Source organism: Clinocottus analis, unplaced genomic scaffold (assembly GCF_023055335.1).
Source record: "Clinocottus analis isolate CAN_PGR_092001 unplaced genomic scaffold, fCliAna1.0.p SCAF_8, whole genome shotgun sequence".
Lineage (NCBI taxonomy): Eukaryota > Metazoa > Chordata > Actinopteri > Perciformes > Cottidae > Clinocottus > Clinocottus analis.
Genome location: NW_027176240.1, coordinates 18,516,636 through 18,538,768, shown reverse-complemented (window position 1 = coordinate 18,538,768; position 22,133 = coordinate 18,516,636). Strand labels below are relative to the sequence as shown.

Below are 22,133 nucleotides of genomic sequence, written 5' to 3'. Positions count from 1 at the left end.
CCGCCACTGGATCTAGGTCTGCGGCCCGGAACTCTGCCTCAGCCTCTTTGCCATCCACTCAGACCTTCCTCTGCTTAATTCTGATGTCCCTCCCTCCTCGAACAAATGCAAGCTCTAAATGCTTATGAGCTGACAGTATCGCTGTTAGATCTCAGGGATGGCAGCATACCTTTTACCTTACCCCAAACCCCTCCACTGCCGTGCTATAGTTATCAGTCCTATAAATTGTTGTCAGTGGGTCTAAAGCTCCTGTGACAACGTGGCTTGCAGAGAGAAGAAAAATAGTGGGGTGTTAAATCTAGTGCTCAGTTAGGAAGATGCAGATGCAGAAGACGACTGCTTCAGGGGACAATGGGGGTGGGGGGAGACATAGGGGGGCATCTTGTGTCTCCTCTAGAGTTCAGCAGAAATATACTGTACGTTAAGTGCTGACATTCATCATTCTCTCAGATTAACTTTTCACCTTGTGTTTTGCTGTCAGCGAATGACAATTGAAAAATAGTTTTTCAGGGTAGCCCGAAAACATGCACGCTGACACACAAACTCTTGCCAGTGCTGCAATTGGTTGAGAGACTTTGAGAGAGTGAGAGAGAGAGAGGATGGCGAGGCGAATGTGCCTTCAGGGTCTGATGAACCTGTCATCTGGGGAGAAGACAGAATATTTTGCTCTTTCATTCGGTTCATTCCGCTGGATGTCTTCTGCTTCTGCGGCAGCTGCCTTCGGCCTCCCAGGAAAAATAAAGTGTTTACTGAGTTTGGCCATCCCTTTTTTGCACAGCTCCGGGATGCCCCATTACAGCAGTAACAAGCACAGTCATGGATCAGACTTCTCAGAGGCTTGAGCAAAGGGAGGCTTTTTAGTGCATCAGATAGTGTGAGAATCCCCTTGTACAGATGAGTGCAAGCATTGTGGAACATGACAGTTCACATCAGGACCTTGCATAGACAATCCTCTGACAGCCTGAGTGTGCTTCAGTCTTTTGAAGCAGCCGCCACAGAAAGTCAGGCAACATTATCCAGGGTCGTGGTGTCACCGAGGTAAAAAGACAAAATGACCCCATGTGTAAACATTTTAAATACAATTCAGATACATTAACTCATGTTACTTACTGATGAAATACCAATTAACCCCCCCGGAATGTTTAATCTGTACTACTCAAAATATGGAACTTAATGTTATCAGATTCATGTAGGTCAGGTATTTCCATCGTCAATTCGGTCAATTAAATCAATTTCTTTATTTGGTTTCTAAAATATCAGAAAATATTTTTGAAATCCCAATTGTTATTTCTCAAAGCACAAAGTGATATATTCAAAGCCCCAGTGAATTGAACTTGACAAAAAATTTAAAATATCTCTCTGGGCGGGTGAAGCACAACAGAACTGTCAGGTGGGTGCTGGAGGACAGATGGAGTACGGTAGGAGGCAGGAGGCAGTGAACCGAACGAAGGATTGTGAGAATGTAAAATTGTGTAAGATGTTGTGTTTGTGTGACCCGGAGACTCACAAGGATTGGCGATAGTAGCTCTAAGGCAAGGAAAAAAAGGAACGGTGGGCTCAAGGAGAGTGGGAGGAGCAGAAAGCAGAGTCTGGGTCCGGCAGGTTTAAAAGTTTTCTCCGGAAAATTAAGCATGAGAGGGGAGTGAAATTGAAGGATTTCTTCTCTAAAGAGGAGAAGTTCTTGGAGTCTGCTCGGCTTCACATGCGCAGCAAAGTACGAGGAGGCCTTACTGAAACAGAGGGTTACAGGGTAAAAAAACTAGTGGAGGAGGACAACAGGATGCTGCAGGAGTACAGCAGAGGAGGTATATATATATATTTGGGCTGGGCAAGTTAACGCGTTAAAAAATTTCTCCTTGGAGATTAATAAAGTACTTTTCATTCATTCATTCATTAATATTGCGTTAACTTTTCAATCAATTAACAGCGTTAATTATTTGATCATGCATTAACTGCATTTTTTTATTTGAAAAAAGTATATTTCTTTTTTGGGTTTTAAGTTTAAAGGCGATAATTTAGGTCCCCCCTTGCGCTTCCGTAGCATTATACTATTTGCTGAGTTGAGCCAGACGCAAAAGCACGTATTGTTCTGTAGTTTCTGTCCTTAACGAGCACCGCGTGAGCGAGTCGCCTCTCAAAGCTTCACAAGTGGTCACCGGCAGCTCGTGCTGCAAACTCCGCGTCCCCGGATTGAACATAAATGGCGAATGCGCAAAGCCGCTGCTGATACCTGTCAGCTGTCCTTCACATCTCCACCTCATCCAACCAGACGTCAGTGCACTTGTTCAAGCCAACACAGACTGGACTTTTCTTCCTGAGGAAGAAAAACTGAACTGAAACATGAAAAGCACTTATTGCTTTTGTATGAAGTGGATCAATTGCTGGTCTTTAACATACATATTTAAGGTAAGCAACAGACTGAACATGGACCAAAGAAGGAGTGGTTTGTCCCTCATAGGGACACTTACTACTGAACAGTACCTGTTCAGAAAAAAAGTTAATTAATCACGATTAATCGCATTTAATTTTAATCTCAGATTAATCTCAGTGATCAGTTAATTTTTCTCAACTTTGCCCAGCCCTAATATATAAAAAGAAGAATACTCACCTCTTTAGTGAGTATTCAAAATATGAATATTCACTGAAGTAACTTAGTTATTAGTTAGGTAATTTGAGTCTTTTTAGAAAAAAAAAACACATTTTATTTTATTTTACTATTTGGGTTGTCATTAACCTGCTAAAAAACCTACCTATTTTTAGGCCTCTGCTTGGAAAATTGAAAATTTGAAAATTGCATACCCAAACTAAAAAGGGTGTATCTCTGCAACCACTAGGGTTACTTAAATAATGTTGGCGTTATAATAAAAGGCTACACATGTGAGATATTGTTCAGGTGATTTATTGCTGCATCTAACTCTAACCCAAATCATAGCACAATATGTGATCATTCTCTCTGCAAAGAGTGACTTTGATAACGTGAAGCAGAACAGTGGGGTTTTCGTGCAGAAAATTCAGACGGGGGCCCATTCGGGCTAGTTGAATGCTATTTGAATTGTCTCCCTGAGCAGTTGTTATATAAAACAGTAAAACATAGGTTGTTTTATTTATTTTTTTTAAGTAAAAGCCCGACACTGCTGTATTTTGATTGGTTGTGGTGATGGTGGGTCCCACAGCAAGACGAGTTGAGAACCACAGCTCTAAGGAGTTTGTTTCCCGTGGAGCACTGAATGGAGAGAAGAGAGAAAAGAAAAGACAACAAAGGGTTCCTCATATCCTACCCTTCCCCCGGACGTCAGTACCTTTCCGATATGATGAGGGTGTCACAACGTCTCTCGCTGTCTTTTCCACCCCTCGCTGTATCCTCTCCTTCTCTCTTCCACTCCCACTTATTTTTCCAGCGTTCCGTCTGTCTTTCTACTTCCATCACAATCCTAATGAGGGCTCATCCCACTGATGTGCACACTACAGAGAATGAAGATGTCGAAACCCACCAGCTGAGCCCCTGCACTACCTTTGACCTAACCCATTTCTCTCTCCATTCACCTCCTCTCTCCTGGGGAAAAGGTAGTGGCGTGAAGAGGCGAGAGAGAGAGAGAGAGGGAGAGAGAGAGAGAGAGAGAGAGAGAGAGAAAGAAATAGAGAAAGAGAGAGAGAGAGAGAGAGAGAGAGAGAGACCCTTCACCGCCCCCCAGCGAAGAACAGATGCGCCAAAACAGTATCAGGAAGAGTAAAGCTTTTAACAATAGTAATGCCATCTTTACTGTAGAGGCCATAAAACACACTTGAATTGGATTGTGAGAGGAACAGTGGGGGATTGACAGAGTTACTAGGCCTAATATATTAAAAGTAGAGGGGGAGAGAGAGAGAGAGAGAGAGAGTCAAGGTTCTGCAGTTGCTGTTTTTTAAATGACTGTCTTAATCAGGGACCCCATTTACATCACTTTGCATAAGTGACAGGTGAATTTATTGTCCTTTTACAATGGCTGACTTTTGCACCTATCCATATAATACTGAATCATCCTCGGAAGAATACAAATGATTTTCACACACTTGAGGTGATGATGAATCCCCAGGAGCAGCATATGAAATTTGATTTGATCAGATATAGGTATCTGTGCTGGTGTAGACAGGGAAATGGAGTGAGACACTCGGCAAAAAAGAACAAGCAATGCTTAGTGCAACTTTCCATTTTCCTGGCAGATTTTGTTTGATTCATAAGACATGAGTCTTGAGTTGGAATGAAATCTGTGCATGTACCTGTCACGAGAGGCCATCTAGCGAGAGTGTTTTTCGAGACATGTTTGAATCGCAACATGACCTGCCTCAGACACCATCAGTTCTCAGACAGGTTAAGTTATTATGACAGCCAAAAACAAGGTGCACTTGTATTTTGAATCCCTCGGAGTCCGATGCATGGGGTGGGATAATCAGTACAACTTGTTTAAATGTACCTAAAGACTTTGTAATAACAACAATCTCCCAAGATTAGTGAATGTCACACTATGAGATGGGTCGAAAAAAAAGAAGTCTGCAATCATAGTGTTGGCTTTTGTAGAATTGTAATAGTCTGGGGTTTAAATATTGGACTTACACATGTATAATAAATAATTATTTGAGGGTTATGATAATTAATAAGGGATATTATTATGGAAATATGTAACTGTATGCATAAAAAGGTCACTGTATGTTTCTATAATCATCTATATTATGATTATAGAGTAAATGGATTTTGAATAGTCTGCATGCGTTAGAATTGTGTTACAGTAGTCACCAACCTTTTTAAGCCCAAGATCCCTGACCTCTGCCTCGGTGACAGGCAAGATCTACCTATTGTGGCGTTAAGAGAAATAGACTGTCCAGACTGTACTTACAACTTGAAGTTTTTACCTTAACCTTATTGTAATAAAAAACATAAAAAGGAAATTGTTCATCTGCACACAATGTGAAGAGAAAACACATGTGCAGTGAATAGGCTGGGTAAACTACCAATATGAATGTTGAGACAAACATTAGAACTCTCCAATTATTGCATTTATGGTAATTTCAGTTTCTCACCAGAGATGAGCTCACTTTCATATAAGAGACTGCAAATCCCACAATGCACCACAAGCAGGCCAGGGCAGGCTGCTCATATACTTTGTTTTTGAACACCTGTAAGATGAAGGGCTCAGAAAACATTTCAGCCCAGAAGAAGCATCAACTCGTGGTACAACCAGAGAAGCCACTGGTATGATTAATTTGTTGTATTTAAGTTGTTTATGGGAATACAGAATATAATTATTAGTATGTACATTTGTTGGTTCACTTTTTTCTTTTGGTTTGAAGGTTTTTAACCCGATGGACCAGCCAGCACAAAATAAAGAAGAATAAATAAAAGCTGAGTTTGAAAAGAGTTGTATTGTGCGTCCTTTGGAGTACCAAGCCGCTCTGGGGGAATGCAATTTTTAAGAGACAGGGTTGTCAGAAGTCATGTGACTCAAATCAGTGTGATGGCTGTGAGTGCCTTGAAATTCATCTCATTCATCTCTAGGCTACGGCCCAAAGTAGCCGGCACATGATATTAAATAAACAAAAGTGGAGTAGAATGGCCACATCACCGTTCTGAAACGGTATCTGCGGTGAAGTTAGGTCTCGGCCGGCGCTCGCTTTCCGCTTTGATTATTTTAATCAGTCTTAGGTTGCTTTCACGCTAGTTGTGGAGTCGGTCGATTGTACACATGTCTCTTCATATGCATGCCCTTATATGGAGCTGGTGGGGCGTTTCTGTAATGCAAATCCAGGTGCATGTGAAATCCTCATTCGGGGGCGCATGACTGTGTAAAAAAACATTTTCAGGCGTTTTGAGTCAGGCGATCTTTTCTGACTTTGGTCTTTCTAAGTTTGGTAAAAAAAAACATTCCAGAAGATACTTCTGAAAATGTTCGAGAATAAGGCCAAATGTGTTTCTGAATTGTTTTTTATTTTATTTTGGAGAGCGACAGGGAAAGTCTCCGAGATCGACGGGTTAGCGACCACCGCTTTAAAAAAAAATTTAAAAAGCTTTTTTTCCAGTTTTTCTTTTTCGCTGACGTCGAGGAGACAGTTAACTGCTTGTGGTTTCGGCCGGGATTTTGAGAGCCTTGATCAAGTATTGTATCTGTCAAATTTCATCATCTCTTTTTATTAAATATTTGTATTATAACTTACTGATTCCGGTACTTCTTTCCTCACCACCGCCTGGGATTCTTGGGCATACTCTTCAATAAATTGTATATGAACAACACATTTCTGCTTCTTCAAATATAAAGTCAAAATATACCAGATACGGGCGCTGTTATCTTGCGCATTTGGAGTTGAGAGCCTGCGCCAGTAACGGAAAGAGACAAAAACTAACCAGAATATCTATTTTAATACATTTACGATCACAAAGTAGGGCTTTGTGAACAGCGGTAACAAGGTGGAGTCGTGAGCCCAGTATGTGAAGTGTTGGATAAACACTAGCTATTGGCACTACTTTAGAGGGACCGGCAGCAGTTTGATTCAACACCGGCAGGACGGCGGTGACGAGCGGAACATCTCAACGCTGATTGGCTGACGCAACTATGACTCACGCGTTTTTGCTGCCGGAGTTGGGAAATTTCAACTGGTGCTGCCCGCTGGAAGATACGCATCTATGCAGCTTCTACACAGTTGCACATTGACTTTGCATGTAATCTCGACGCTCGTCGAACACACCATAAGGGGCCGATCACAGAAAACATTGTTTTCCTATGGCCTTTCATGCACACATTTTAAACGCTGCACGCCGCGTTTTTCTAGGGTTTTTTCGGCGTGCTTAAACGTTAAAATATTCTCAACTTTTAAGTGCAAGGCGCGGAGTCGTACAGTTCATCACTGTCACACTAAGCAAAGTCAGCCAATAGGATCAAGCAAGAGGCGGGCATTATTCCTTCCTGTTTTTGTGTGGTATGAACAGAAAATGGCAACCTCTGACAAGACCCTAATATTAGCGTTATTTAATTACGAAAAGCTTTACAATTCAAGATCGAAACACAACTGTACTGCTCAAAAGATACTTGAACTGACTCCTGCTTAGCCGAAAGTACAACTGAAAGCACTCGTCATTGAGACACAATTCGAGGAACAAATACTCCTTCCTTTTTTTCTTTTTAAAAAAAAAAATATCGTGAACTCAAAAACTCCTCTTTTTTTTTCCAATTTGCATACCGTGCCAGGCGGTCCACGGAGGATGCAATTTGCTCTGCCCTCCACCCAGCCCTCACCCACCTGGACAAAAAAAGACTCATGAGAGAATGTTCATTGACTTTAGTTCAGCATTTAACACCATGATTCCACAACAGCTCATCTACAAACTTGACCAGCTGGGTTTCAACACCTTGCTGTGGAACTGGCTGCTAGGCTTCCTCAGAGAGAGGCCACGCCACAAGCAGTATGTGTCGGCAACAAAGCCTCGAGTAGCATCACACCGAGTACAGGGGCCCCTCAGAGCTGTGTGTTCAGTCCACTGCTCTTCACCTTGCTGACACGCGTATGCAAATCACCTACAGCACTAATCACATGGTCAAGTTTGCGGACGACACAACTCTGATAGGTCTCATCACAAAAGATAATGAGACCCACTATAGCAGGGGTGGGCAAAGTACGACCCGTTGGACGTTTTAATCTTGCCTGCCAAGTATTATAATTAAAAAAAATGTTTAAAAGAATTGGGGGACTTTTTTTTTTTTTTACTTTTAATGATTAATAATATTATGCATTATTCTGTCAAACAGGCAGCACATTTCCATGGATGTCAACAGGCAGTAAGATTTAATTTTCACAGCTACAACCTGGGTCCTACTGAGTGGAGCTACTTAGCTGTCAGGGATAGGAACTTCAGTCATGGTTTCACATTTATAAATTATACCACAGAACTGCATGCTGGGAACTCCTGTCAAACTCAGTCAGGGAGAGTTCATAAATGAGTTCAGGCTATTGGTCTGGCCCTCAACAATATTTTCTGTACCTCGTGTGGCCCCCTGGGAAAAATAATTGCCCACCCCTGCACTATAGAAAGGAAGTCAACCTTCTGATCACATGGTGTGTCAGACAGAAGAGAAACACAATTTACAATCTTCTGTATGTTTGCACGAATGGAAGAATTGACAAATAAAGCTGACAAATAAAACTGACTTTGACTATAAATCAAACCAAGAGTGAGATCAATTAGTTAACCTTTTGAGCCCCATGACCTACCAAAACCTGCTGCACCCATTATCAGACAAGGAAAAGATTTTTTTTTTAAAAAGGTCAAGTGACGTTTCCTACGGGATCTCAGTAACCACAACGTTGATTAGCTTCATTTAAATGATTAAAATCCGAACAGAGAAGAACAAAAATTATTGTTAAGTTTATGTAATTACATAAATCCATAACCTCAAAAACCTTGCAGTCACTTTTTCCGCGCAAACGTAAATGAACTATGAACTATAGTGCAGCCAGCCTCCAGATGTACAACACTTACATGAGGTGCATGGCACTGAAAAGTGAATTATTATTTATTTAAACTTTTATGCACATCTAAAAAGGGCATTTTGAGGGCAACGGATTTGCAGCGATGCTTCTCTGTGTGATCAGGGCCTAAGGTTTGCCACACAACCCGCACAATGTCAACTTTTGTCTGGGGCAGTCCAAAATAAATCAAACAGTGTAATGAGGGACTTTAAGATGAGTTGCATGCTAATGAAAACATCCTGGGACAGAAAATGTCTGCCACTTTGAGCTGTACTGCTATTGTGAGATTTATGAAGTCTCGCCAGCGGAAAGGTGGCATAGAGCTAAGCTCTAGTGTTGAAAGACCAAAGACAGGAAAAGCGGTAGAGAAAGATACATATCCTACCTAGTACTGTATGTAAAGCAAAAAGGAGAGATCTCAAGAGAAACAACGATCCAGTGTCGACTAGGTTTATAGAAGGCTTTTGGAGGTTTCCTCTGCGTTTCCTCACACAGCCAGTTCTTTTACAAATGAGACACACGCGCGGAAAATGTACCGCAGACCAAAGGGCCTATTTTGTTGGAGCACCTACACATGCTGGAATACACAGATCATGTTTCACGGTGCTCTGTGCTGTCTTTTATTCTTTACATTTCTCTAAAACACACACCAATGGTTTTATGTCGTGCTTTTGTTTTATACTTTCAGATTAATATGGATCATCACAGCAAATATTAGTATAACAGTACGATGAGGCAAAGCGTAAAATAATAAATGTTCTTTTATTTAAATTATAGTTTTGTCTTGCTTCTGTGCCAAGTCGTGGTTCATCCATCTTCTCCCTTAAATTCGTGCTTACACACACCAACAAGGCCTGCGTGTGTGTTGAGTGGAGAGCTAAAGACTCATCAGACTCAGTATTCAGGAATAGCAAGAGCGCTAAGTATTTTGTGGCCACAGTGGGAGAAAAAACACAGACGGTATGACCTCCAATTAGGACAAACTTTATATAGATGTCTCTCTGAGCACCAGGCCGACTTTGCAGGCGCGCACTTGTCTGCAATAAAGTGTGAGCGAACACGACCATGATGCAGATAATTGGAAGCTAGCTCTCGGACCGAGCCGCGCCTCTTCAGCATCTTTCTGAGCTAGGAGAACAGCTCATCTCAAGCTCTCTACGTCTGAATTTTAAAACTAAAAAACATGAATGAACATTAATTTCCATGTTGCGTTCATTCCAAATGTAATGTAAATAATCTAGTGTACAAAAAAACATTGCATGCAGGCCAACTAGCCTATTTCCAAGCTTACTGCATTTTCCCCTTTAATATCATTAGGGGAAGTGGCAGCAGATTGAAGGAACAGAGCAATAAGTAAGACATCTACATAAATTCACATGGTAATGTATTCAGCATCGGGCAACGGCTTCCCATTTAATGGAGGGACATGTTTTGGGGAGAAAAAAAGATTGTCTTTTGAGAAGAGCAAAGCAGAAAGTGTTTGCAAAGACACCACAGTAATAAACAAATATTAGCCGTGATATTTGAGATTCAAAATTAAGATAAACTATGCCATCTCTGGAGCCTGACTGTGTGTCAATGCAAACGTGCCCCGAATTCCTTTCTGAAGTCTCATACATGCATTAAATAGGAAGACAAAAGGTTTTTTTTTAATCAAAAAAATTACAATATTGGCACCTGGAACAAACTTGAAAAGGGCGGCTGCAATTTGCTTCCACAATATGACACACACACACACACACACACACACACACACACACACACACACAATTACCTTTCCAAAGCTCCCTTTCCCGATGGCTCGTAATATCTGGAAGTGGTCAAAGTTCACTGTGAGGAAAAAGAGAGAGAGAAAGAGTAAAGAAATCTGTAAATATGTGGGTGTTCACATCTACATCTCCTGAACAATGAAGGAATTGCATTCCCTCGTTTTATGGGAGAGAAAGTAATTGAGAAAGTTAACTAAAAATTAAAGAGTTTTAATGGTTAGTTGCAAATCCTTTTGCAGTTGATAACTGTCTGAAGTTTACCTCTCACACACCATCTCGCCCTGGTCAGGCCCATGCTGCAAGTATTTTCATACTTTCTTTCATATTTGATGCTTTTTATGTTGTTGTTGTTTTTGGCCTGGTCAACGGCAACACATGCTAAGTTGCACTGAGGTAAGGTGACTGACTTGGCCGGTCTGTATGGAGCAATTGGCCTATAATTAAAAAAATCTTTGGTTGGCTTGTTGCAAGATATTACTTTCCATCTGCATCATGAAAAATAACAAGTTTGAGAGTCTTCTCGAGGCTGATGCTGCAAAATGTTAAAAGACAACACATTTATTATTCAAAACATTACTACCGTCCATGATTACAGCGTTGCGCAAAATGATGCTAGCTAAAACAGTAATGACATTTAGAAAGTGAGGAGGAGAAAGACTGAATCCTGCCAATCCAGAGGAGAACAGGGCGAAAGAGAGGCTTACAACCTACAAGCAGGTGAAAGAGAGGCCTAGAGGAAAAGTCAGGGGATTGCCACAGAATAGGATTCATCCTCTCGAGATCTTGAATGTCCGACAAAGAATTGCACGGCAATCCATTTAATAATTATATTGATATTTTAGTCTGAACTAAAGTTGTGAGCCAATAATTGCCAGAGCAACACTTCACTGCTCAACCATACTCAACAGAGTTGAACATTAGTTAAGCTGAAAATCAGTGCTTTGACCTTATAGTCTCCGCGATCAGATCAATGGGATTCTCGAGCCAAAACAATGGAAATGTATTATTGGTTTACTCATTTAAAAATTAAATAAATTGGCAAAACGCCAAGATTCGGTGTGTCAAATAAGCGTAACCTGTCAACATAACGTAAACAGTTCCATGAAAGTACAGGCATTTTGCCATGTCCTTTAAATTATGTTTTATGTAAAGTTATCATGTTCATTGGGCGAGTGTTCATCCTCAAACCACAAGGTAGCCGGTTCGAGCCTTGTTCTCCCCATAGTTTGGATCTCGAAGTGTCGTTGAGCAAGACACATAAAATGCAGAGAGTATTTTCCTTGCTGTGGAATTAAAAAATGATTATTAAAAAAAATACAAATGTAAGAATTATTTTTGGATTTGATTTTTCTGATCAAGCCTGCTGCACAGTTCTTTCCTCTCATAACTTATCAGGGATCTGTTGAAGTAATTAAGTTTGGCTTCAGCCACATATGGCTGCAAGCACACTTCACGTTCTCCTGCGGGCTTACTGGTTATATTTCTTCTTATAGCCAAAACTTTGGGCCGTATCTCCTCATGCAGCGTTGCCAGCACATACATCATCAAAACACATCAAAACGTACAACTTGCATTGTGAATTGTGAGGAATGACTTATCTAAGAGATTTGACAGGCTGTTTTGCCGAAACATGCAAAAAACGTCGAGAAATTGTCCCATTGACTTGAATAGGGTTTCGCCATGAAGAGAGCAAAAAAACACTCATCTTTGTACCCATAGTGACTCGCCAATTTAACGCAGAGAAAAGTTTGAAACGTCGACAAAAGGCTACAGTTTATTTGCCTATTTGGGCATTTTTTGATAGCGATCACAGTTTTCATGTAATTATTGTTCAAGTTTGGGAAAAATGCTCAGACAATTTTAGAGTTTACAATGGGTGTGTATGGTACGGAAATTTTGTCGCTAGAGTGGAGCACCAACTGACAGAGCGAGAGGGAGCGACAGAAACTGGTAAAACAATAAAACGTATTTTGTCTTTACTCCCACAATGTACCCTCTGCATACACCATTGTTGGATAGAAACGTAGGAAATCTTGTGCTTGGGCACGACCTGTGCCCATCCCTTGCGTTGCTATGGCAACCAGAGAAAACTGAGGAGCTGTCAGCTGACCAACTGCCAGTCTTAAGATGTTGGTTTCAGATTTCAATACAGTATGAATTGAACTTTTTGGCAGCGAACAACATTTGATATCTACTTACGGCAGTAATAGCCATACTTTCGAATGAATGAATACAAATATTAAAAAGATGATCTCTAAATAATATTATATATATATATATATATATATATATATATATATATATATATATATATATATATATATATTATATAGCGGTGGCAAAGACAGAGGAGATTTATTTCTGAAACACAGCCAGCTCACGGCACTGCCATCAATCATCTTTGTTTTGTGATATCAATATGTGTATGGCACAGCCAGTTGTTTTGGTTTATGGTCTTCTTCAGTGGATGCGTGTTCTGCTTACTGATGGGATTGTCCAATATGTGGTGGAGAGTTTAAACTCAGTCCTGAGAGGGAGGTTGGTTGGGTATGGAAGATGAGGACAAAAGCCTTGTAAAGAGGAAAAAGAAACTACGATAATGGCATGCAACAGATAAGATTTGATTAGACATTTTACATTTTATGTTAATTCAACTATGTGGTGGGGTGAAAAGACAACAGGACAACTATCCTCTGCAAAAGAATCCACGCAGCACACTCGCCTCTCTTGCTCACTGGACACACACGCACATACTAGTTTCTGTAAGAAAAGGCTTTTCTCTTTGGTCTTTTACAAACAAGCACAGCCCCTGTAATTAGCTACAGCTAAATGTGAAGTTAGCAATGACCGTTGCTCGCTTAAGTTTTTACATGCGACAGCTGGTTGAGACACATTTAATTGCATCAGTTTTGATTAAAGGTGCTTTGATATTTTTTTTTAAGGTTTAGACTTGGAGTGTAAATTCTTTTCTCAATCACCATGTGCTGCATGTAATAATGTGGGCTGATGAGCTACAACCGAAGGACATCCCCCTGGTCCTCTGTGTTACTGATTAAGACTCTGCTTTCTATGTGTGTGTGTGTGTGTGTGTGTGTGTGTGTGTGTGTGTGTGTGTGAGACCAAGGCAGATGTGAGCACAACGAGCCCGTTGTTAACTCATGCAGCTTCTCCTTAAAAGTAATTTAGCGTCTGAAGTTCACATCCTGATCTGCTCAACCCCCTCCTCCCCCCGTCCCCGTCCCTATAGACATGGCGCAATCATGTGAGACAAAGGTGCACGCTGGGCCCCTCAGGGCAGACCCGCTGCCAGCTGACCTATACACACCTCACGGCTAAGCAAGGAGGTTACAATGCTTGAAAATATACATGTATTTGCTTTTGTGCAGACAATGCAGTGTAGTTTGCGCCATTTTTGTCGAGAAGCTAATCCAGCGTGGATTCTCTCTGCTCAGTCTCTTGTATACGGCTAATCTTCTCACATGGGACTGTTGCGTGATTATGGCTACCCAGGAGGTATTAACAGAGATGTAGATAAACAAGAGGAAAATGTCATGTACACCGGGGTGGTTTTGTTTTCGGATGAGGCGGACAGACCAGCACCGGGTTTGTGCAAAGTCACCTGTGACGAAATTTGTTGCTTAATCAAATCAGCCACTGATGCCACAATTGTGATCACAGTTCACAGAAACTAATCCCTACATTTCCCCCTTACCCACCTGAGATCAATCAGCCACTGCTACAAAACGCATATCATCAGCAACTCCTGCAACTCTGAGGAGAAACTCTCAATCCATCATCTTGAAAATAGAGAAAAATGTACCCTATCTTCATGCTAATTATTAATTCAATTCTGTGTGCATTCAAATATCAAAGCCCAAACAAGTCTCTTACAGATAAAGTATTGTATATCCCACAAAGGCAGGAGGAATACATTACAGCAGTGATTTTCAACCACTGTGCCGCAGCATACCTGTGTGCTGTGAGAAATCGCCAGGTGTGCCGCGGGAAAATGTCCAATTTCACTTAATAGTCCCAAAAAACATTATTTAGATGCTGCAAATGATTCGCCATTGTTGAACATCTGAGCCGACTGTTGCAGTGTAATGCTGCGTTCACACCTAACGCGTCAAAAAAATTCCTGACGCGCATCGAGAAATAGTGTGTTCACACCAAAAGCAGCAAGACTAATTGTGGTGCCACAAAAGGGGCGTGGCTTATCTCCACCGCTTTTCTCCTTGAAAAGAGCAATCTTTTCCGTTGTTGTGGAAGTCAAAAAAACCTGTGAACATCTCCATGGTGTCTGGGTTCATAATAGTATCCGTAGTCCCACAACACCGCCTGAATGAAGCCGCTATTAGCGCTCCTTCCGGGTGACCGGCAGCAGTTTAATTCAGCACCGGCAGGACGGCGGTGACGAGTGGACCATCTCAACGCTGATTGGCTGACGCAACTATGATTCACGCGTTTTTGCAGCAGGAGTTGGGAAATTTCAACTCGCGCGTCAACCCGAGTTCGCTCCGCGACCTGCGAGCTGTTCGTGCTGCTTCTACGCGTCTGACGCACTGCCGGCTGGAAAATACGCGTCTTCGCAGCTTCGACGCGGCTGTGCATTGACTTCACATGAACTCTCGACGCGCGTCGAAATCTTGACGCGTTCGGTGTGAACACAGCGTAAGTGGCTGGCTGAGTAATTACATACTTTTCTATGCCAGTAGGTGGCAGTAGGTATCGCAATAATTGATCACGGGAGACATGATGTCGAATTCAGGAGCTCTTGCCGACCGCCCTCGGCATGTTGAAAGGGGAAAGCCCACTTTTCAAAGAGTTAAACAAACAGGTAAGCGTATGTAATTATAAACATGAAAAACCCCAAGCTCACCAATATTGGTTTGTACTAGAAGTAGAATGGAAATATTTCAAGAGGAAAAATGCAGACTCTGAACTGTTTAACCCAGAGGAAAAGCTCAGTACCAGTGCTGGGGGGTGGCTGTAGCTCAGGGGGATGAGTGGTCGTCCCGTCACCCTAAGGTAGCCATTACGATCCCAGTCCCCCCATAGTTCACACGTCAAAGTGTCTCTGAGCAAGACACCTAACCCCTGGTTGCTCCCCGGGCGCCTCACAGGGCAGCCCACTGCTCCTTTATCAAGAATAGGTTAAATGCAGAGAAAGATTTCCCAAAGGGGATTAATAAAGTGCAGGTTTCTTTTTTCGTGTTTCTGTTTCCTAAAAAATAAAAATAAAAAAGTTTGACGGCTGCACCGATACCGCAATGCTTAGTGTGAGGGGAAAAACTAGCAAACAGCGCTATGGTCCCAGGCAAGCTGAAGCGCCACCTCGGGAACAAACACATGTCTGAACATCAAGAACAGAGACTATTTTGTTCGCCTGCACACACAAAATGAAAAACAGGTAACTTTTATGAGGGAAACCACAAATGTGTCGAAGAAAGCTGTCAAAGCTAGCTACTTGGTAGCTGAACTAGTGGCCTAACTAACAAGCCTACTCTGGCAGAATCATTAATTCTACCTGCCTGCAAAGCCATCGTGAACGAGGCGCTCGGCCCTGACGCGGTTAATGAAGTTGCTAAAGTCAGATAACACAATTGCCAGACGTATTGGTAACATGTCTGCAGACATCGAAAGCGTTGTTTTGGAAAAGATACGCATCAGTGGGAAATTTGCACTGCAACTTAATGAGTCTACTGACATCAGTGGACATATTGGCTATTCTGCGTTTTTATGGATGAAATGCCATCAGAGATAACTTTCTATTTTGCAAGTCATTGCCAGAGAAAACAACAGGAGAGGAAATCTTTCGGGTCACAGAATATCTTGAACAAGGAAGATGCATCTAAGGCTTTGTGAGCAGAGTAAAATAGAGACATCCAGATTGACTTATGTTGTCCGAATAGTGAACTTCGTAAAGACAAGACCCTTTGAAAAGCTGCATACTTGCGTCGTTATGAGAGGAAAGGGGAACGAACCATACAGCCCTGTTGCTCCACACAGAAGTCAGATGGTTGTCCCGTGGCAAAGTGCCGGTCTGTGTGTATGAGCTGTGGGAGGAACTACAATGTTTTTGACTGATGATAGGTCTGATGATGCAAAGCTGCTCGCCAGTGATGAGTGGTGTGCAAGGCTGGCATACATGGCGGATATATTTTAGCACCTATATTTTAGCACCCGAATGAACTGAACACACGAATGCAAGGCTGAAAGGAAAACCTGCTCACAAGAAAAATAAATGGATAAATGGATTCTGTTCGAAACTGCACCTCTGGCAACAACATGTTGAAAGTGCCAATCTGGGCATGTCCTCCCTCACTCAGAAAAAGCAAGGAGATGTCAACACTGTTGCACTGTGTAAGATAATAGGAAGACACTTAAAAACTCTTAAGTTGGAACCCAATAGGGACCCATATAGCTCAGCAACAGCTTTAGGAAAGGACATGACTTTGCTGGAAGAACCAACTAAACTGAGACAAAACCGTGGGTAAAAGCTGAGCTTTTTAGGGATCTGCCTTTGAACACTTTTTGGTTGACAGTTGCCAAGGAGCTCCCAATTCTTGCGAACAGAGCAATTTCCACATTGCTCTCATTTTCCACAACATATCTGTGTGAGCTTTTCAAGCCTGGCTGCTATAAAGAGCCTTGTATGTGCCTTTCTTCTGTTCCTGCTAGGATATCAGCACTGTTTTTCCAAGCAGGCCCAGGTTTCACACTGACTAAATGTCAACAAATTAAGAGACTTAAATTGTCATCATATATGCTGTATTATGCTACAATGTGACGGTCCCTGTCCCTAATCACTGCATGTGTACTTTTGTCAGCAGATTACCTGATGCAGAGCAACTGGTCTGAGAAGAGAACAACAGTACAGTATATAATTCAGCAGGACTGCTTTAAAAACAAAGAAAGTAAATCAGTTTCAACAAATACTGACACGCCAAAAAAAAGAAAATCAGAGCACAGTGAGTAAACTCTGAAAACAGTCACACTGCAGCTGTCTCAGATGGTATAAGCCTAGTCCTAACTGTGTATAAAAGAAGAAAAAAAAAGAAAATCAAGAAATGTAAATGGCGATGGCAGTATTGGATGCTGCATAAAAAGATGACGACCAAACCCTTCAGACAAGTACAGCGTGGAGTGTTAAGTAAATCTGATCTGCCGCATAGACTGTGGGAGAACAATAGCTTTACCTCTACGGGGGCTCGGAGCTGACAAACCAGGATGAAATGCCGAGTAGGCTCCACTGGGGGCCCTCACTGGGTAATTGGCTCCAGTGGAGGGGCCAATATTGGCACAAAGCCCATGTCAAGGGGGCACTGAAAGTGTGAGTACGAGAGGGTGTGAAAGTGGGTATGTTCAACCACTTAGAACCTCTTATAGAGCCAAATGCACAGTACGGCCCACACTAGAAAAAGTTGTTTACGTCTACATGTTACTTGTTATGATATCCTCAATGCGAAGTTACTTAGAGACATGAGAAACAACTTAACAATCCTATAGCTGCATCACTGTGGATTTCTGAGAAGTCTGTCAGTTTGGCGAGCAGGCATTTCTAATTACTAGACTATCTATGAGCCTTGTCTCGGCCTTGGGAGAACCCTGACGACACCGACACAAACACCAAAAAGCATTACTTTTTCTGTAAATAACATCCTTTTGTGACTGCATCTGTGCTTTTTTAAATAATAAACAGAATAAAAAACAATAACTTTCAATTTAACCAAATTGCCCCGTCAGACCACGAAACAAGAAAACAAAATTGCAATCACTTAAAACAATAAAAATAAAGTTCTATCTGTGCAAAAATAAATGATATATAGGTACTACTAAATAGGTCATTTTGGAAAACTAAAAGCAAATTGCAGTACAAAACAGAATGAGACTGCAGATGTGTGAGCATCAGGTTGTATCAGTGTTAGTGCTGCAGTGAGCTGCTTTCCTCTACACATCTATTTATAAACGCGGTTGTAGACTTAATACGGATGCTCTTAGCTCATTCTCCATGTTGAGATGAGATCTCTTTCCGGTTTTGAGAGACGGAACAGCAGAAAAGACAATTTCACGGAGACTTTGCGGAGATTGGCTTTTGGCAAAACGCCCAAAATTACCTCTTAACATGGTGACACCCGTGCACGTATGGCCAGGACAGCTACACAACAGTGTTTCCCCTACCATTATATTAGGGGGGCAGCGCCCCCCTGAAGAAACACCCTGACATTTTCTCTATAGCACCAGATCACAATACGTTATTTAGGGTTCTCTTTCCTATAGAACAGGTCTACACCTTGTTCTGTTATTAAACAAACTAAAGGCCGTATTTTATTTACAGGATCTACATAACAGCTTCAGAGCCACCAACTCTCACGGTTTCGTCGTGTGACACAAGCTTTTTCATGTTTTCACACGATCAATGTACTATCATTTATAAATTGAGAACTTGTCTCAATACTTCTTGGGGCATACAAAGGGAGATGGACTTGTTATCAGTGGTTGGCTGTCAGGGTCAGCTAAGCCTTCTTTGCTGGCTTAAAGAGAATCACTTTTATAATGAAAAAAAGAGGTCAGAATGCACACAAAAATGTACCACATGAAACACAATTGATGCAAACTGGCGACATAAGGGTGTATCTTGAGCTAATTATTTCTATTTTTAGTTAAGAAAAATAACTTACACGTATTGAGATAAAATATGAAGTGAAAATTTCAAACTCACTATGCAAATAAATTAAGCATAGTTATCTACCCACTCCCCCAGAAAGTCAAGCAGATACCAGAGAAGTCAGAAGCAACACAGAGACAGAATTCCTTCCAGCTGTGTTTGAAAGCCAGGGAAAATATGAGAGAGGCTCAAATGATGCAAAAAGGTTAAACAAAGGAGTGGCTGAGTTCATTTGTAAACACGTGTGAATATTCACACTTCTGCCAGACAGCATAGAGAGACTGGCTGACTCATTGTTCGCCATAGTGTAATTGCCTATGTGTATTGGTGAAAGGTATTTTGTTTTTCATTGTTGTCAATAAAGGGGAGAAATAAACCCTTGATAATGTGTTTTAGTGCCGCAATTTGTTGAATTGTTTAGTCATGTTTTGTTATAACTAAATGTGACTGATTCTTGTGAATTTGTTCTTGTTGATGTGAACAACATGCATTGCCCTTTAATGACGCAGCATCCCATCATGCGCATATTTATGTATACAATATCAGATGGCACAAAAGGCCCAAGGAGAAAATGCACGAGCCGCCACTGCTTGTTATCGTATCACAAGTCATCTCTCTTAGAAGTAGCTTAGCAACTACAGTAACAAAATATAGGTATGGGGACGGTACTTTATAAGATAAGATAAATGAGTCAAGACTAGATAAGATAAAATATAAGCCTACAGAAGATACAAGTTTAAAATAAAAGAAATTTGAGTCAAGATAAAAAATAGGATACGATTATACAAGTTTAGATTAGATAAGCCATTATTGATCTGCAGAGGGGGGATTTCAGTCATTGCAGCAGTACAAAGGCAGGAGACAATAGTAACAAACACGGTAACTATAAAAGAGCAACTAAACACAAATTTACAAGGTAAAGTGACGTTAAATAGCATCAAGTACACCAATTGAACGTCATTAAATAATGAGACTTTGTGATGATGTATAAATTGAGCAACATAATACTGTACATTATGCCGTAACAGTACAACATAACCAAATATAATATAGTATAGTATGGAATATAGAATAAGGAGGCAACAATACAATCATTTAGAATGTGGATGACGAATAAGAACAAAGGCTAGACAAGGTGAACCATGAGGACACCTTCAAGACCACAAAGAATACATTACGCATCGACATTAACCCCGCTAATTATACCCTGCGAAATACTGAATAGCAGAGGGCTCTGGAGAGACAGCCTTCGAGCCAATTCTCCACAACACAATACCTTTTAGAAAGGACGACTAAACAAATCAGAGCAGCTCACCGTCCACATATAGGGATGATTTAAATCCTTTAGATAACAAAATAAATTGCAGTGTTACAAGCCACTAATTAATGGTCACAAAAACACTGCAATTAACCTCTGGGACCATTTACACACAACAATGCTAACAAATGTATGAAAATAAAACGAGAGTGGGACAAAGTTTCTATAGTCATATTTAGGCATTAATTATAAATCCTAAAATAATGCAATTTTCATGAGGCATTCTTTATTAATCACCATCACAGCCACTGCTCGGGGCACAAAGAGGCTTGTGTGAGGGGAGGAGGGGTAGCAATTCATTAAGAACACAGACGCTGATAGATTAGGAGTTAAACTTGCACAAGTATCTGCGGTTCAGACAGCACGCGGTACGGTTAACCACAAACAGATGCTCTGTGCTTCAAGCTTGAGCGTTTGATACTAATGCAATGTCAGAAAAGTTGGATGGACTCATTATTTTATGATATTGCGTTTTTGTTTTTAAGTGTTTACTGCTGTAATTTTGAGTTGTGTTGAAAGACATCATTATTCCATCTTACCCCAAAATACCAGACGGTTGCCCTACGAGAACGAACAAGAAGTTACCGAGTGGGTAAAAAACTGCACTTCAATTGGGTTATATTCAAACCCACTTCAAGAGCCGCAGATAAATTATCGATGCTCTCCTTGGAAAGTGAAAACACCACCTACTTCATATCAATCACCAATAAGCAGCTCTCCAATTTCACCCATAAGTTCCTCAAAAAGGATATAAGAAGAGCGTCACCATATGATCCATAAGCGCGGACCAATACTGTCACCTGAAAATAGATGCATCAAGCCGAGCTGGGATGCTAGCAAAGAATGAAGAGGCAAAGCATTATTCTAATGGGGTCGGGGACTTAATACCTTTGATGTCAGTAGAGCTTGAGCACATTGATTTGTGAGATGCCACCTAATACGAGGGAGCCATGGTTTTCCCGTGCTCGTTCCAGTCGCTGCCCCGAGTGTTGTGCTGAGAGAGCAGAATCAGGGAAGACCAAAATGTACATTCTGTCACGGTGGCATGTAAAAAGGCCTCAATAGAAAAACCGATCCACTCACACCTTCCTTGGTTTAATACGTAAATGTAAACTTAGAGTAAACTTGGGTAAGCAGGCGAGCAGCAGAACTCTGAATGTACTGGTGTTTAAGTAGGATTATGGCAGATGTGTCATGAAAAATACTGTTGCAGGAGTCGATTCTGAAAGTGATGAAGGCGTGGATGAGGAGAGGGGACGGAGTTTTGATAGATTCATGTGAGCTGCGCAATTAATCTAATTTGTAAATCGCGATCACGATTTTGGCTTCCACGATTAAATGAGCATGATAGCCTGACGATCTTGCCCGGAGAATGGAGGTCAACTTGGTGCGGTGGTGGCTCGCGGAGATCAATCCAGGTCTGCTAACCGCGCCGGGACGGAATCATCCCGGCAGGGAAAACAGGTGGGCTCATGCTGGCTAGCGATGTGGCAGCCAGGGATGAGAAGACCAGCCATTCCAGTAGCAGGACAACAAAGCAGAGACTTGGACCAAACTTGAAGGTCCTGGGGCTAGTGGGCTAATTACTCTTCCGAGTTCAGTTGAAAACTTGTCGAGTGTTCAATGGTGAATGTAACCAGAGAGCTAAAAAATGAACAAACAAACCAACAATAGTCAGCACCAAAAAAGAAGATACTCTATACCAGTGGTTCTCATCTGGTCGGGCTCCGGGACCCGCCAGCACCCTTAATGACATGCTGCAACCCAAATCGAGGAACATTCTCAACATCTCCAATGTATTTAATGAAAAGATGGTGCAGTTTGAATCTGAGACAGTAGTGCTACATGCTGGATGTGTAATTGTAGGTGTAGGGGTGTTAAAGGT

The 22,133-nt window shown here is 41.5% G+C and overlaps 1 protein-coding gene across 1 annotated transcript in view; it reads right to left on the bottom strand.

Annotated features, from left to right (window-relative positions):
* Window positions 1-22,133, bottom strand: part of LOC137779883 (serine/threonine-protein kinase 32C-like) — a 104,752-nt gene that overhangs the window by 52,023 nt on the left and 30,596 nt on the right. Inside the window, exon 2 of the mRNA XM_068568111.1 lies at window positions 10,268-10,323. Coding sequence (XP_068424212.1) covers window positions 10,268-10,323 — 56 coding nt within the window. The remainder of the gene's footprint in view (window positions 1-10,267; window positions 10,324-22,133) is intronic.